Source organism: Macaca mulatta, chromosome 8 (assembly GCF_049350105.2).
Source record: "Macaca mulatta isolate MMU2019108-1 chromosome 8, T2T-MMU8v2.0, whole genome shotgun sequence".
In the NCBI taxonomy this organism is placed as follows: Eukaryota; Metazoa; Chordata; class Mammalia; order Primates; family Cercopithecidae; genus Macaca; species Macaca mulatta.
In genome coordinates, this window is record NC_133413.1 from 130,676,187 (window position 1) to 130,690,735 (window position 14,549).

General features: G+C 36.4%; 1 protein-coding gene across 4 annotated transcripts in view; it reads left to right on the forward strand.

Annotated features, from left to right (window-relative positions):
- Nucleotides 1-14,549, forward strand: part of COL14A1 (collagen type XIV alpha 1 chain) — a 245,313-nt gene that overhangs the window by 168,102 nt on the left and 62,662 nt on the right. For all 4 annotated transcript variants that reach the window (XM_015145926.3, XM_015145924.3, XM_077943973.1 and 1 more), the window contains exons 36-37: nucleotides 2,579-2,665; nucleotides 12,526-12,579. In XM_015145926.3, coding sequence (XP_015001412.3) covers nucleotides 2,579-2,665; nucleotides 12,526-12,579 — 141 coding nt within the window. The remainder of the gene's footprint in view (nucleotides 1-2,578; nucleotides 2,666-12,525; nucleotides 12,580-14,549) is intronic.

The following is a 14,549-nucleotide window of genomic DNA, read 5'->3' on the forward strand; positions in this document are numbered from 1 at the left end:
ATCCTCACTTCTTTTTCTACATTGCTTTTTTTCATAGTACTTACCTTTCATCACAGCAGCTGTATTTGTAAATTAGGGCGTCATCCAAAAAAGTGTTGCAAAATCTAATGTTGAAACTGCAGACCACCTTGAGCTCGTCATTCACACGAAGTCCAGTGGGTGCTGAGTATTGCTGTGCTTCTCTTAAATTTTTAAAACATTCACAGGAGCCCTGTGAGTTTAATATAGTCTCCCAGACTTCTTGGTGCACAATTTTAGAACCGTAGTCATAATCTACATAACCTGTATGCAATCCTACTAGAAAACTAAACATTTGAAAGTTATTTATACCAAGTGATGGTATAAATATTTATGTCCTAACAACTCAGTAGCCCATATAAAATATAATACACATAAATTGGAAGAAAAAATGATATTTATATCTTATTCCTAAATAACCATAATTTCTCACTGATGGGATGTGTGTATACCCATATATATATATAAACAAAAAAACAGATTTATATCTTAGGATCCTAGGACAAGTGAGCTGGCATGGATGACCATGTCATGGTTGGATAGTAGTCATGTCTTAGTAATTAAAGCTGGAATTCTCCAGAGCATGGGGAACCCTTCATGAAGTCTGTGAGATTTGACCTTATAACTGTATTAGTCTGTTCTCATGTTGCTAATAAAGACATCCCCAAGACTGGGTAATTTATAAAGGAAGATTTAGAGACTTACAGTTTTGTACAGATGGAGAGGCCTCAGGAAACTTACAAACATGGTGGAAGGGGAAGCAAACACTTCCTTCTTCACAAGGTGGCAGCAAGGAGAAGTGCAGAGCAAACGTGGGGGAAAAGCCCCTTATAAAACTGTCAGATCTCATGAGAATGTGTTCACTATCACAAGAACAGCATGGAGGTAACCACCCCTGCGATTCATACCTGGCTTACATTATGCACTGAAGAAAAAGTTACTGAGTTGAAAAAGTCACTCCACTGGGTCCTACCTGTGATACATGGGGATTATGGGAACTATATCAAGATGAGATTTGGGTGGGGACACAACCAATCTCTCAGTAAGACTTACTATATCAAGAAGCCAAACCATATCACTAAGACTTATCACCTCACAACATCTATTGCAAGCACCAAATTCATGGCAGTCTGTATTTGAGAAGGAAGCAACTTATTATTTCTTCACCAAAATAAGTTTCTAGTAAACCCGGGAAGAAATTAAATTAGCGACACCTTGATGTTATGCGAAAGGGCAGGTAAATGGGAAATTGGCAGCAGAAACACTCAGAATCCTCTGTTGTATCAAGCAAAGATGTGATCACCACTTTTTCCGGGAAGGACCCTTCTCGTTCCTTTTCTTTTTACTTGTCTCATTGAAGAGGCGTAAATTCCATAGTAAAAAGACACGGTGCAGTAACAGTCAGCAGCACTGGCAAAGTAACAGTCAGCATCACTGAGTCTCTGGCTACAGGTGGCCTGTAATTAGCCTTATTTTGGGATCTTTCAGAATGCTTAAGTTTATGTTTCACTCTAGCTGGCCAGATTTCAGGCCAGATGTATTCACAGGGGGTTTGAATTGAAATCTTTTACTGTTGTCCAACATTTAGAGAAAAGTATACACACCATGTAACAGGCCATTTGCTTAACCTTTCTTGGGTTTCTGTTGTGAATGTTGTAGAGACTCAGATTATTTTCAATTTGGCAATTTAACTGTCATCTGTGCTCTATTTGGCTCTAATTTTATTTTCCCCCAAAGTCTTAAATAATGACTAATTTTTTCTCTATCCAAAGGAACTGATGAACTCCATGAAGTTCTATAGTATCTTATCCCAGTGCTGAGCTCATTTTGGCTGCTGTTCTAAATGGGATATTTATAAATTGTTCAATAGCTGTTAGCAGGTGCTCTGTCTTCCTCTACAGATTCCAGTAACTCATTCAGATATATTTAGCCTTCTATTAATAATCTATTTTGTAATGTCACATGATAACAATATTCCCTAAGAGAGAAGAAAAATGTTCTCCTATTCCAGAGCCTTAGATCTACACTGTGATGTTTTTCTTACTTTCAACCACAGAATGTGAGCAGTTGTGGAAACTGCCATAGGGAATTAATGATGAGTTTAAACATTGATTTTGTTTTTCTTTGTTTTAGTACTGATATAGTTGTTTTGATTGAGTACTCCAACAAGTTTTCTTTTATCGTTTGAAACAGAAAAATTATTATAGCATAAAAAGTTTTCAAGACCTTTAGTTCACAGAGTACTATTACTCCAACCAACAGAATTAAATAGTAATCAAGAATTTTTTTTTGCACTCACTTCTGATTGTCTTTCCTCACCTGGATTCCCAAGCTGGTTTTAGCAACCCCCATTGATAATAGTGATTATCAGTGACCAGGAGGTACCCATTCATTTTTCTTTACAGAATATATTTTGCAATCGAGAGTGAATATTCTCTGCCTTTGTAATGTGCACTTGAAAGTCTAAAAATATCTTAAATCAAATTGTTTTCTTTAAGCCAATAAAGCCATTTGTATAAACTGGTATGCTAATGGTTGTGCTCTTTTTGTTTCTTTTCAGAGAGATGATGAGTCTTGCCCAGACCTTCCTCATTCTTGCTCCTGTACTGAAACCAATGAAGTGGCTCTGGGACCAGCAGGCCCACCAGTAAGTCTTGCTGAGTTCAGCCTTAAATGTTCTTTAATAATATTAATAGCTATCACTTGTGTGTGTCTAATATGTGTTGTCTACTGTACTAAATGGCTATTACTCACTTAATTGTAGGAATACAGTGAGACACAGAGATGTTAAGTAACTTGATTAAAGAACACAGCTTGGAGGAGCTGGGCTTCAAATCCCAGTCTCCATGACTCCTAGAGATGATGCTCCTCACCACTGTGCCATACGATGTCTCATACTGGTCTATACTCAAAATCTTCCCTTAAAGCTACTATGGTTAATTTTCAGTGTGAATATTTCAAACCAGGACTTTACTTGTACCTGTAAGATTTGCATACACCTGCTTTGTCCACTTTCTGTCTCTTTTTTAAACTTTTACCTTAGGTTCAGGGGTAGATGCGAAGGTTTGTTATATAGATAGGTAAACTCATGTCATGAGGATTTGTTGTACAGATTATTTCATTACCCAAGGGCCAAGTCTAGTACTCAATAGCTATTTTTCTGATCCTTTCTCTCCTTCCATCCTCCACCCTCAAGTAGGTCCCCGTGTCTGTTGTTCCCTTTCTTGTGTCCATGAGTTCTTATCATTTAGCTCCCACTTATAAGTGAAATCATGTGGTATTTGGTTTTCTGTTTCTGGGTTAGTTTCCTAAGAATAATGGCCTCCTGCTCCATAAATGTTCCCACAAAAGACATGGTCTTGATCTTTTTTATAGCTGCATAGTATTCCATGATGTATATGTACCACATTTTCTTTTTCTGTCACTGATGGGCATTTAGGTAGATTCCGTGTCTTTGCTATTGTGAACAGTGCTACAGTGAGCATTCGTGTGTATGTGTCTTTATGATAGAATGGTTTCTATTCCTTTGGGTGTATACCCAGTAGTGGGATTGCTGGGTTGAATGGTTGTTCTGTTTGTAGCTATTTGAGGGATCGCCACACTGCTTTTCACAATGGTTGAACTAATTTACACTCCCACCAACAGTGTATAAGTGTTGCCTTTTCTCCGCAACCTTGCCCGCATGAGTGATTTTTTTACATTTTAAAAATAGGCATTCTGACTGCTGTGAGATGGTATTTTATTGTGATTTTGATTTTCATTTCTCTCATGATCAGTGATATTGAGCTTTTTTTCATATGCTTTTTGGCCACTTGTATGTCTTCTTTTGAAAAGTGTCTGTTTATGTCCTTTGCTCACTTTTTAATGGGATCGTTTGGGTTTTTTCTTATAAATTTGTTTAAATTCCTAATAGAGGCTGGATATTAGACCTTTGTTAGATGCACAGTTTGCAAAAATTTTCTTCCATTCTGTAGATTGTCTGTTTACTCTGTTGATAGTTACTTTCGCTGTGCAGAAGCTCTTTCGTATAATTAGAGCCCATTTGTCAATTTTTGCTTTTGTTGTGATTGCTTTTGGTGTCTTCTTCGTCATGAAATCTTTGCTCGTGCCTATGTCCTGAATGGTATTGCCTAGGTTGTCTTCCAGAGTTTTTATAGTTGTGGGTTTTACATTTAAGTCTTTAGTCCATCTTGAGTTAGCTTTTGTATGTGGTATAAGGAAGGGGTCTAGTTTCAATCTTCTGCATATGGCTAGCCAGTTATCCCACTACCATTTATTGAATAGGGAGTCCTTTCCCCGTTGCTTGTTTTTGTCAGCTCTGTTGAAAATCAGATGGTCATAAGTGTGTGGTCTTATTTCTGGGTTCTGTATTCTATTCCACTGGTCTATGTGTCTGTTCTTGTACCAGTACCATGCTGTTTTGCTTACCATAACCCTATAGTATAGTTTGAAGTTGCATAACATAATGCTCCAGCTTTGTTATTTTTACTTAGGATTGCCTTGATTATCCAGGCTCTTTTGTGATTCCACATGAGTTTTAAAATAGTTTTTTTCTAGTTCTGTAAAGAATGTTATTGGTAGTTTGATAGGAGCAGCATTAACTCTGTAAATTGCTTTGGGGAGTATGGTCATTTAAACAATATTAATCCTTCCTATCCAAGAGCATAGAATGTTCTTCCATTTGTTTATGTCATCTCTGATTTCTTTGAGCAGTGTTATAATTCTCAATGTAGAGATCTTTCAGCTTCCTAGTTAGCTGTATTCCTAGGCATTTTATGCTTTTTGTGGCAATTGTGGATGGGACTGCATTCTTGATTTGACTCTTGGCTTGGCTGCTGTTGGTATATAGGGATGTTAGTGATCTTTGTGCATTGATTTTACATCCTGAAACATTGCCAAAGTTGTTTATTAGCTGAAGGAGCTTTTGGGCTAAGATGATGGGGTTTTCTAGATATAGAATCATGTCATCTACAAACAGGGATAGTTTGACTCCCTGTCTTCCTGTTTGGATGCCTTTATTTCTTTCTCTTGTCTGATTGCACTGACCAGGACTTCCAATACTATATTAAATAGGAGTAGTAAGAGAGAACATCCTTGTCTTGTGCTGGTTTTCAATAGGAAATGCTTCCAACTTTTGCCCATTCAGTATGATGTTGGCTGCAGGTTTGTCATATATGGTTCTTCTTATTTTAAAATATGTTCCTTCAATACCTATTTTATTGAGAGTTTTTAACATGAAGGCATGTTGAATTTTATCAAAAGCCTTTTTTGCATCTATTGAGATAATTATGTGGTTTTTGTCTTTGGTTCTGTTTATGTGATGAATCACATTTATTGATTTGCTTATGTTGAGCCAACCTAGCATCCCAGGGATGAAGCCTACTTGACTGGGGTGGATTAACTTTTTGGTGTGCTGCTGAATTCAATTTGCAAGCATTTTGTTGAGGAATTTTGAATTGATGTTCATCAAGGATATTAGCTTGAAGTTTTCTGTTGTTGTGTCTCTTCCAGGTTTTGCTATCAGGATGATGCTGACCTTAGAATGAGTTGAGGAGGAGTTATTCCTCCTCAATTTTTTGCAATAGTTTCAAAAGGAATGTTACCAGCTCTTCTTTGTACATCTGGTAGAATTTGACTGTGAATCCTTCTGGCCCTGGGCTTTTTTTGGTTGCTAGACTATTTATTATGGATTCAATTTCAGACCTTGTTATTGGTCTGTTCAGGGAATCAATTTCTTTCTGGTTTAGTCTTGGGAGGGTGTATGTGTCTAGGAGTTTATCCATCTCCTCTAGGTTTTCTAGTATGTGTACATAGAGGTATTTGTAGTAGTTTCTAATGGTTACTTTTATTTCTGTGGGGTCAGGTTAACATTCCCTTTGTCGTTTGTAATTGTATTTATTTGGATCTTCCTTCTTTTCTGCTTTATTAGTCTAGCTGGTGGCTTATCTATCTTACTAATTTTTTCAAAAAACTAACTACTGGATTTGTTGTCTTTTGAATGTTTTTTCGTGTCTTGATTTCCTTCAGTTCAGCCCTGATCTTGGTTATTTTTTGTCTTCTGCTAGTTTTGGGGTTAGTTTGCTCTTGCTTCTTTCATTCTCTCAGTTGTGATATTAGGTTGTTAATTTGAGATCCTTCTAACTTTTTGATGTGGGTGTTTAGTGCTATGAATTTTCCTTGTAACACTGCCTTCGCTGTGTCCCAGAGATTCTGGTAAGTTGTACCTTTGTTCTCATTAGTTTTAAAGAACTTCATGATTCTGCTTAATTTTAACTTTTTATGTATCCTGAGATTATGTTAAAATGTTAAAAAAATTATAACTGTTGTCTTCCTATTGGCTTGTTATGTGAATCATTGTAAATGAAGCCATTTAACTTCAGTAATGCTTTTTACTTCAAGTCTGATTTGTCTAATATTGCTTCCAATATTTGTGTTTTGGATTCTTTGTCTAATTTTTTAATTTTCTAATTTGTCTAACTTGCATGTTCTCATTCCAGCCAGTTGGAAAGGGAGAAAATGATTGAGGAAACATTTGGTTTTCATTTAAGAACAACACCCAGGGTATATGTAGCACCCTTTCTCTCATATTCCATTAGCCAGCACTTAGTCATAAGATCATACCTACTTACATAGGATTACAAGAAATCAAGTCCCTAGATGGATGGTTATGTGTTTAGTTAAAACTCAGGGGATTATATTATTACAAAGAAGCAGTGGAAATGAATGTGAGAACAATTAGCAATTTCTGTACAACTGTGAAAATTATCTTTTTTTTTTTTCTGAGACAGAGTTTCGCTCTTGTTGCCCAGGCTGGAGTGCAATGGCACAATCTCGGCTCACTGCAACCTCTGCCTCCCAGGTTCAAGTGATTCTCCTGCCTCAGCCTCCCGAGTAACTGGGATTACAGGCATGTGCCACCACGCCAGGCTAATTTTTTGTGTTTTTAGTAGAGACGGGGTTTCTCCATGTTTGTCAGGCTGGTCTTGAACTCCTGACCTCAGGTGATCTGCCCGCCTTGGCCTCCCAAAGTGCCGGGATTACAGGCGTGAGCCACCGTGCCTCACTGAAAACTATCTTTTGAAAACATTTCAGATGTCAGAAATAAATATATTTCAGATGAACGAAAACTATTAATCTACCACCAATATTCTCTCTAAGGAATATGCATAAGACATAATTTAAAATAAAGAAAAATAATACCAGAAGAAATTAGGACCAAAGAAATAGCAAATATATGGGCAAATCTTAACAAATATTAATTTGTAACATATATATTTTCTTCATTGTTTATTTGCAACATTTTGATATCTTTATATTTATATTTTAGATACTTCTCTTTAAATAGCATATGCCAAGATTTTGCTTTTAATTCGGTTTTTCAATCTTTGTTTTGTAGTTTAGTCCATTTCTATCGGTGGTGATAACTGACCTATTCTGATTTACATCCACAACTTTAATTTTACTTTCTTGATTTTTCTTGATTTCTCAATTTTTGCTTTTTTATTTGTATTACGTATATATTTCTTGCTTGAGATTGTATTTATTTTCGTCTTTAATTTTTGCTTTTATTGCATTCTCTTTTTCCCCTCCACTAGTTTGGAAAGTATACTCTATGGCTTTTCTTTTTCTTGCATTTTTTTTCTATTAAATAGTAGATTTGTTTTGGTTATCTTTTTGTTGTTACTTTCTTTTTTTCTTTTCTTTTCTTTTTTTTTTTAAGTTATACTTTAAGTTCTAGGGTACATGTGAACAACGTGCAGGTTTGTTACATATATATATACATGTGCCATGTTGGTGTGCTGCACCCATCAACTCATCATTTACATTAGGTATATCTCCTAATGCTATCCCTCCCCGCTCCCCCCCCACAATAGGACCCAGTGTGTGATGCTCCCCTTCCCATGTCCAAGTGATCTCATTGTTCGATTCCCACCTATGAGTGAGAACATGCGGTATTTGGTTTTCTGTGTTGCAATAGTTCGCTGAGAATGATGGTTTCCAGCTGCATCCATGTCCCTACAAAGGACATGAACTCATCCTTTTTTATGGCTGCATAGTATTCCATGGTGTATGTGTGCCACATTTTCTTAATCCAGTCTATCACTGATGGACATTTGGGTTGATTCCAAGTCTTTGCTATTGTAAATAGTGCCGCAATAAACATACATGTGCATGTGTCTTTATAGCAGCATGACTTATAATCCTTTGGGTATATCCCCAGTAATGGAATGGCTGGGTCAAATGGTATTTCTAGTTCTAGATCCTTGAGGAATTGCCACGCTGTCTTCCACAATGGTTAAAGTAGTTTACAGTTCCACCAACAGTGTAAAAGTGTTCCTATTTCTCCACATCCTCTCCAGCACCTGTTGTTTCCTGACTTTTTAATGATTGCCATTCTAACTGGTGTGAGATGGTATCTCATTGTGGTTTTGATTTGCATTTCTCTGATGGCGAGTGATGATGAGCATTTTTTCATGTGTCTGTTGGCTGTATGCATGTCTTCTTTTGAGAAGTATCTATTCATATCCTTTGCCCACTTTTTGATGGGGTTGTTTGTTTTTTTCTTATAAATTTGATTGAGTTCGTTATAGGTTCTGGATATTAGCCCTGACTTTTCTATTAATAGCTGACCCAGAAGTTTTTACCAGATATACTTAGCTTAACAAAGTTTAAAATAAACAGCATTTCTATACTTCTTTGCCAGTGTGATGAGTTGGAATTCTTTCATCTTAGATCATCTTCTTAATAATTTATGTGCTCTTACTACCCAGTGTTTTAATACTGTTTTTAACATCACAAATTAGATGTCTTGGTTATTATTATTGCCTGTGTGAGCTCTAAAACATAAACTCTCCAGCAAGTCTCAGCCACCTTTCCCATCCTTCCTGAGGGCACTTTCAGTTCACATGTGTACTATAGTTTTTTTATTTTTATTTTTTCTTCTTGGTTCTTAAGAATAGAGTTCTTAATTACAATAGTGTTTTAGCCAGCATTAATGCATGTTTATAAGTGGGAGGGTTTTCAAGTTTTTTCATCTGTAATATGCTGGAACAAGTCATAAAATATTTATTTGTGACCTAAACAGCAAACTTTCTAATGAGGAGAAGGAGCAGAGATGTGAAAGGGAAGGGTTGAGCTTTGATTTGGAGGGGAAAAAAGGTGTAATATAAGAAAAAAGCAATTGAAATGTTATATTTCAAAAATTTCAAATAAGGAAATTTTGTATTCTAAATAAAGCATAATAATAAACTGATTAAGAAATAGTATCTTGAGCAATATGTAATAAATTCTGTTTGAGGATTGAACATACTTTGATTGTTTTCTCATTCATGAATTTCACAGTAGTATGATGTATCAATAAAACCAAAGGATCTGTAGGAAGACCTGAATAGAAGAATCCTATTCTCTTTGCAAAGGCTAACCCTCTCTTATTGAAAAGATGATTGTTTTCATCCACAAATATTTGTTGAATTCTTGTCCCATGCCCAGTGACAAGAGTTAAGGATGAGGTGAAAATTAAGTTAGAAGCATAAAATGATCCCTGGCTTTTGGACATGGTGCCTCTGACATGAATATCTGTGAGATAAACAGTCTTGATTATTATTATTTGAATAAAATCTTCAGTTGAAGATATATTTGAATATATATTTGATTAAAATCTTCAGTTGAAAACAAATCATTTAAGATGCACAAACAAAAAGTTGTGACAGACTGGGTATATTAACTGAGATAGACTAGGCTGTGAGAAACAGAAAATTTAGCTAACACAGTAGCGTAAACTATGAGGACAATAGGACATTTATTGTTTGCTCAATAAAAGGTTTAGAGGCAGATGATCTGAAGAAGGCAAATGAGGCTGCTAGACAACTTCATCAAGGACTTGTGCTTGCTCTAGCTTCCTATGTTGCTTTTCTTAGGTTTGCTGCTTCTTGATCAAATTGGCCAAACTGCTTAACACAACTATTCCTGGTTGCAAAGAAAAGCCAAGACAACAAGTATCTGTCTTTTTTGGCCTTTATCGTAGGCGTGAAATGGAGAAGGGGGTCAGAAAAGGCTCTTAGGGAGCCAGCCATAGTGTCTGACACGCTGGAGGAAAAACTATAATGGAGCATGTGTAGAAATCTGATATACGGCACTTGATATTGGCATTGCAGATCAAGTAGAGAAATGATTGGTATTCAGTAATGGTGCTGGGACATTTAGTTTTTCATGTAGAAAATATCTACAAATAAAAGTATATATAACATCTGAGTTTGTATAAGTACACTCCATGATGTTCACACAATGACAAAATTGCCTAACAAAACATTTCTCAGAATGCACTTCCATCACCAAGCAATGTATGACTTCTTATGAAGAATTTCTACTCATTAAAGAGAAAAAGACATGTAACCCAATAGAAAACTGAGTGAAGTGTATAAATAGACGGTCACAGGGAGAATAAATGCAAATAGATAAACTTATGAAAAGATACATAATCATAATAGTTTTCAGGGAAATGAAAATTGGAACAAGAATAAGGTTTTTCTTTAGCAATCTAGTTGATGAAAATGTAAAGTTTGGAAATATTCAGGGTTGATTAAGATTTAAGGAAACAGGGCCCCCCTTAAACTGTTGGCAGATCTATAAACTGGCACAGTTAGTTTAGAGTGCAATCTGATAATGTATCTGCAAATTTATCAACTTTCACTTATGATTATATTCTTGGTATCTTCTTCTGAGAAACAGTAAGTTTTACTTAAGGGATATGTAAGGATGTCAATTGAAACATGTTTAAAATTTTTTTTAATTTTTTATTTTTTGAGACCGAGTCTCACTCTATCATTTTGGCTGGGGTGCAGTGGCATGATCTCGGCTCACTGCAACCTCTGCCTCCTGGGCTTAAGCGATTCTCCTGCCTTAACCTCCCAAACAGCTGGGATTACAGACCTGTGCCACCATGCTTGGCTAATTTTTGTATTTTTGGTAGAAATGGGGTTTCACCATGTTGGCCAGGCTGGTCTCGAACCCTTAACCTCAAGTGATCCACTGGCCTCGGCCTCCCAAAGTGCTGGGATTACAGGCATGAGCCAGCGCGCCCAGCCTGAAGCATTATTTAAACGGCTGAAAATTGTGGGAATAAAACTACTTAAATTTCCAATAATAAAAGAATGGCTAAACAAACTCTTACATATCCAAGGTTCAGACAACTATGCAACAGTTAAGAATGAATTAGATCTATGTGTGCTATAATAAAAAATCACTAAAGCATATTAAGTTGAAGTCATAGCTGTGTAAGAAGCGTGACATCACATATTTAAAACATACACAGCAAAAACACAATAATACTATAGGCAGTATTTTCTATAGATACATATGCACATGAATAAAATTACATTTTGTAATTGTATTTTTAAAATCTGGAAGATGAGTAACTAACTTATAAAAAGGAAGAGTGCATGTAAATGTTTTTTTTAAAAGCCAAGGAAATTTTAAATATCACCTGACCCAGTGTTTTCTTAAGCGATACAGTGTTCTGCTAATGGTGTACGGTATCCCTTTCAGTAATCCTGGACATAGCATGAAACAAATTGGAATCACACAGGCAGAAAGTTAGTCCATTTTCAAGGATTTTTCGATCCTTCTGCTCAGGTGAAAGATAAATTCTGTCTGGTGCCCACGTGGTCCTCCTAACACTTATTCGTCTCCCTTTTTATTAAAGAGCAAACTCTTGGCTCACAGATTTCAATAGAAACAGAATCTAGCTAAATTTAGTAGCAGTATTTACAGTGTATTGATTTCTAAGATTACCTTATAGTTTTAGCAAGCGATACTTTTTTTCATTTACTGTAATGCTGTATTTGCTTTTAAAATAAGTGAAATAGTCAATTAAGATATTCAATAAATACACACATGTGTTTAGACACATGTGAATGTACATACAGGAAATATATATATAACATGTATATACATATTATGTTTGTAGATATATATCTATATAAAGAATACTGCTATTAAATAATAGTCTAGATAGGGCATTAATATGGCAAAAACTTTGAGGGGAAATATGAATGACAACTTTCAGAAAGATGAAACTAATTGTCCTTTTGTTGTATAAAGAAAATTAGGTTGTTGTTACTTTCATGTGCTTTTTACAATTTAATTGGATCATCTCAAAGTTATGATTTATATGTTATATATATGTTATATAACATATATAATTTTGATTAACTGTGTATTCTTTGGATCATTAGTAATGGTAGTCTTCTATAATCACTAAGTAAATAAAATCTTACGATTTTTCAGTATTTAAAAAAGATTTGGCAAAGAAAGTTTTCCAAAACCATGAAAGGGCTGGGGCTGGGTGGTAAATTTCCAGTGAAGGATCATGATGAATGTATACTATTACACAGTGTGTTGGCCTTTACATGAAATAATAATGAGTTAATTCATACTATTAAGGAAAATGAATGAAATACACTGTTTTGAGATTTGTCTTTGAGCTAATATTTAACATCTGTTTGCCAGGGTGGTCCGGGACTCCGAGGACCAAAGGGCCAGCAAGGTGAACCAGGTCCAAAGGTAATGTGCATGTTCTCCCTCTCTCTCTCTCTCTCTCTCTCTCTCTCTCTCTCTCTCTCTGTCTGTCTGTCTCCTCCCTCTCTCTGTCTCCCCCCGCCTCTGTCTCTCTCTGTCTCTCTCTCTCTCTGTCTCATCTCTCTCTCTCTCTCATAAATAGCCATCATTTTGGAATTAAGTATGACTTAGTTCACTCTTGCAATCTAAACTTCCTTCTATTTTTATGAAAGTTGTGCCTAACTCTTCTTCCTTATTTTAAGAGACTATGCTTTTTAATCCAAAAGAATATTTAATAAGTCAGTGGAAAGAAAGGCTTCTGGATCAGAAATAAGAATGTCAATGTTCTGAGTGGTTTAGTCTCCAAGGTAGTTCTCTCAGAATTTGTACATTCTTCTCTTCCTTTACCTACAACAAAAGCATATCTTTAGAGGAATCATGCAGAACCACAACTTGGCATCATTCCTTTCCAGGTAATTTCTCAGGTTTTGGATTCCTCCTTCTCCACTGCACTATATATAATCAAACACACAACTCCGTTTTTCATTCTTACTGCCCAGGGTCATCAAATATGGTGGTTCAGGTTGTACACTGTACAAAGGCACCCGCCAAGAGACCAAGCCATGCCAAGCCATGTCAAGAAACACATTTTTCTACTTTGCACAAAGGCATCCTGAGGACTGGCAGAAGCCCAGTCACTAATGAACCTCAGGCCTCCCCATCTTCTCTCCGGCTCTTGGCAAATCTTCTAACTGGTCTTCTGTCCCAAGTGGCTTAACATTTCGATTGATTCTTCACATCTGCCCCCAGATTAATTTCCTTAAAGTCTATGCTGGATCACATCATACTCTTCAAAAACCTGCAGTCACATGCTGTTGCCTTCAGAATACCATTCACCCTCTTTGCTGAGGCATTGAAGGTCCTTTATAACTTGACTCCCATTTCATTTCCACCATGTTGCTCCACATGTTCTCTTCTCCATCCATCTTGCTTGACTTACTGCTCAATATGGTTTCTTATTAAATTTACATAACATTTATTCATGGGGAGGAGAACATTGCAAGGCTTTTTACCATAAAATTGGAAACAGATGAAGCAAGGTAGAAGAAAATATTGGGATAAAAAAGAAGTAAATGAAAGAAGGCTGAAGATAATCAGGTACTACCCAATTCAAAATTCAGAACATAAGATGTCTCCTTTTTTGTTTATTTTGTTTGCTGGGACAGACTTGATGTATCTTACTTGGCTCCATCTTTTATGGTGCTGTACGAAGGGCAGCAGTTGGAGGCCTCCTCTCAAGCAAGGGTGCACTGGATCTTCCTCAGTTTCACCCAAAGGCAATGCCCCTCTGCTCCTATAGATTCTAGTTCCCTCCTCCCAATGCCTCTATCAGCATGACCCCGGTGTTTTCTAACATGATCACTGGATGATTGTTCTAATCATGAAGATAAATGAGTTCGTAGATGTTTGGTGGTCCCAAGACCTACCCATTTCCTCCAATTATCCATTCCTATGGGACTGCTACTGATACAGTTATTTCTGTATGATGATTTTGATGAATCACAGATCCAAATATGTAGTGGTTTTTGAAAAAAGTCTTATTGGACAACGAATGTTGACATGTCCACCAATGTGGACAGTGCGGGAATAGATAACTTCCATACAGAAGGTCTCAATATGTATTATTTTTTATTTTGTTGCAGCAAATACAGAATAAGAATTTGGAAGGACAAAGCAACCTTCTTCTTGGTCTCCCCTCATCATTTTTGCCTCATATTTTACAGGATAAAATGGGACCCCCTACTTTTTGCCCTTCTACTCTATTTGCAATTTCTTGATAATATATTATTAAACTCAGCCAGGTGCAGTGGCTCATACCTGTAATCTCAGCACATTGGGAGGCTGAGGCAGGTGGATCACCTGAGGTCAGCAGTTCAAGACCAGCCTGGCCAACATAGTGAAACCCTGTCTCTACT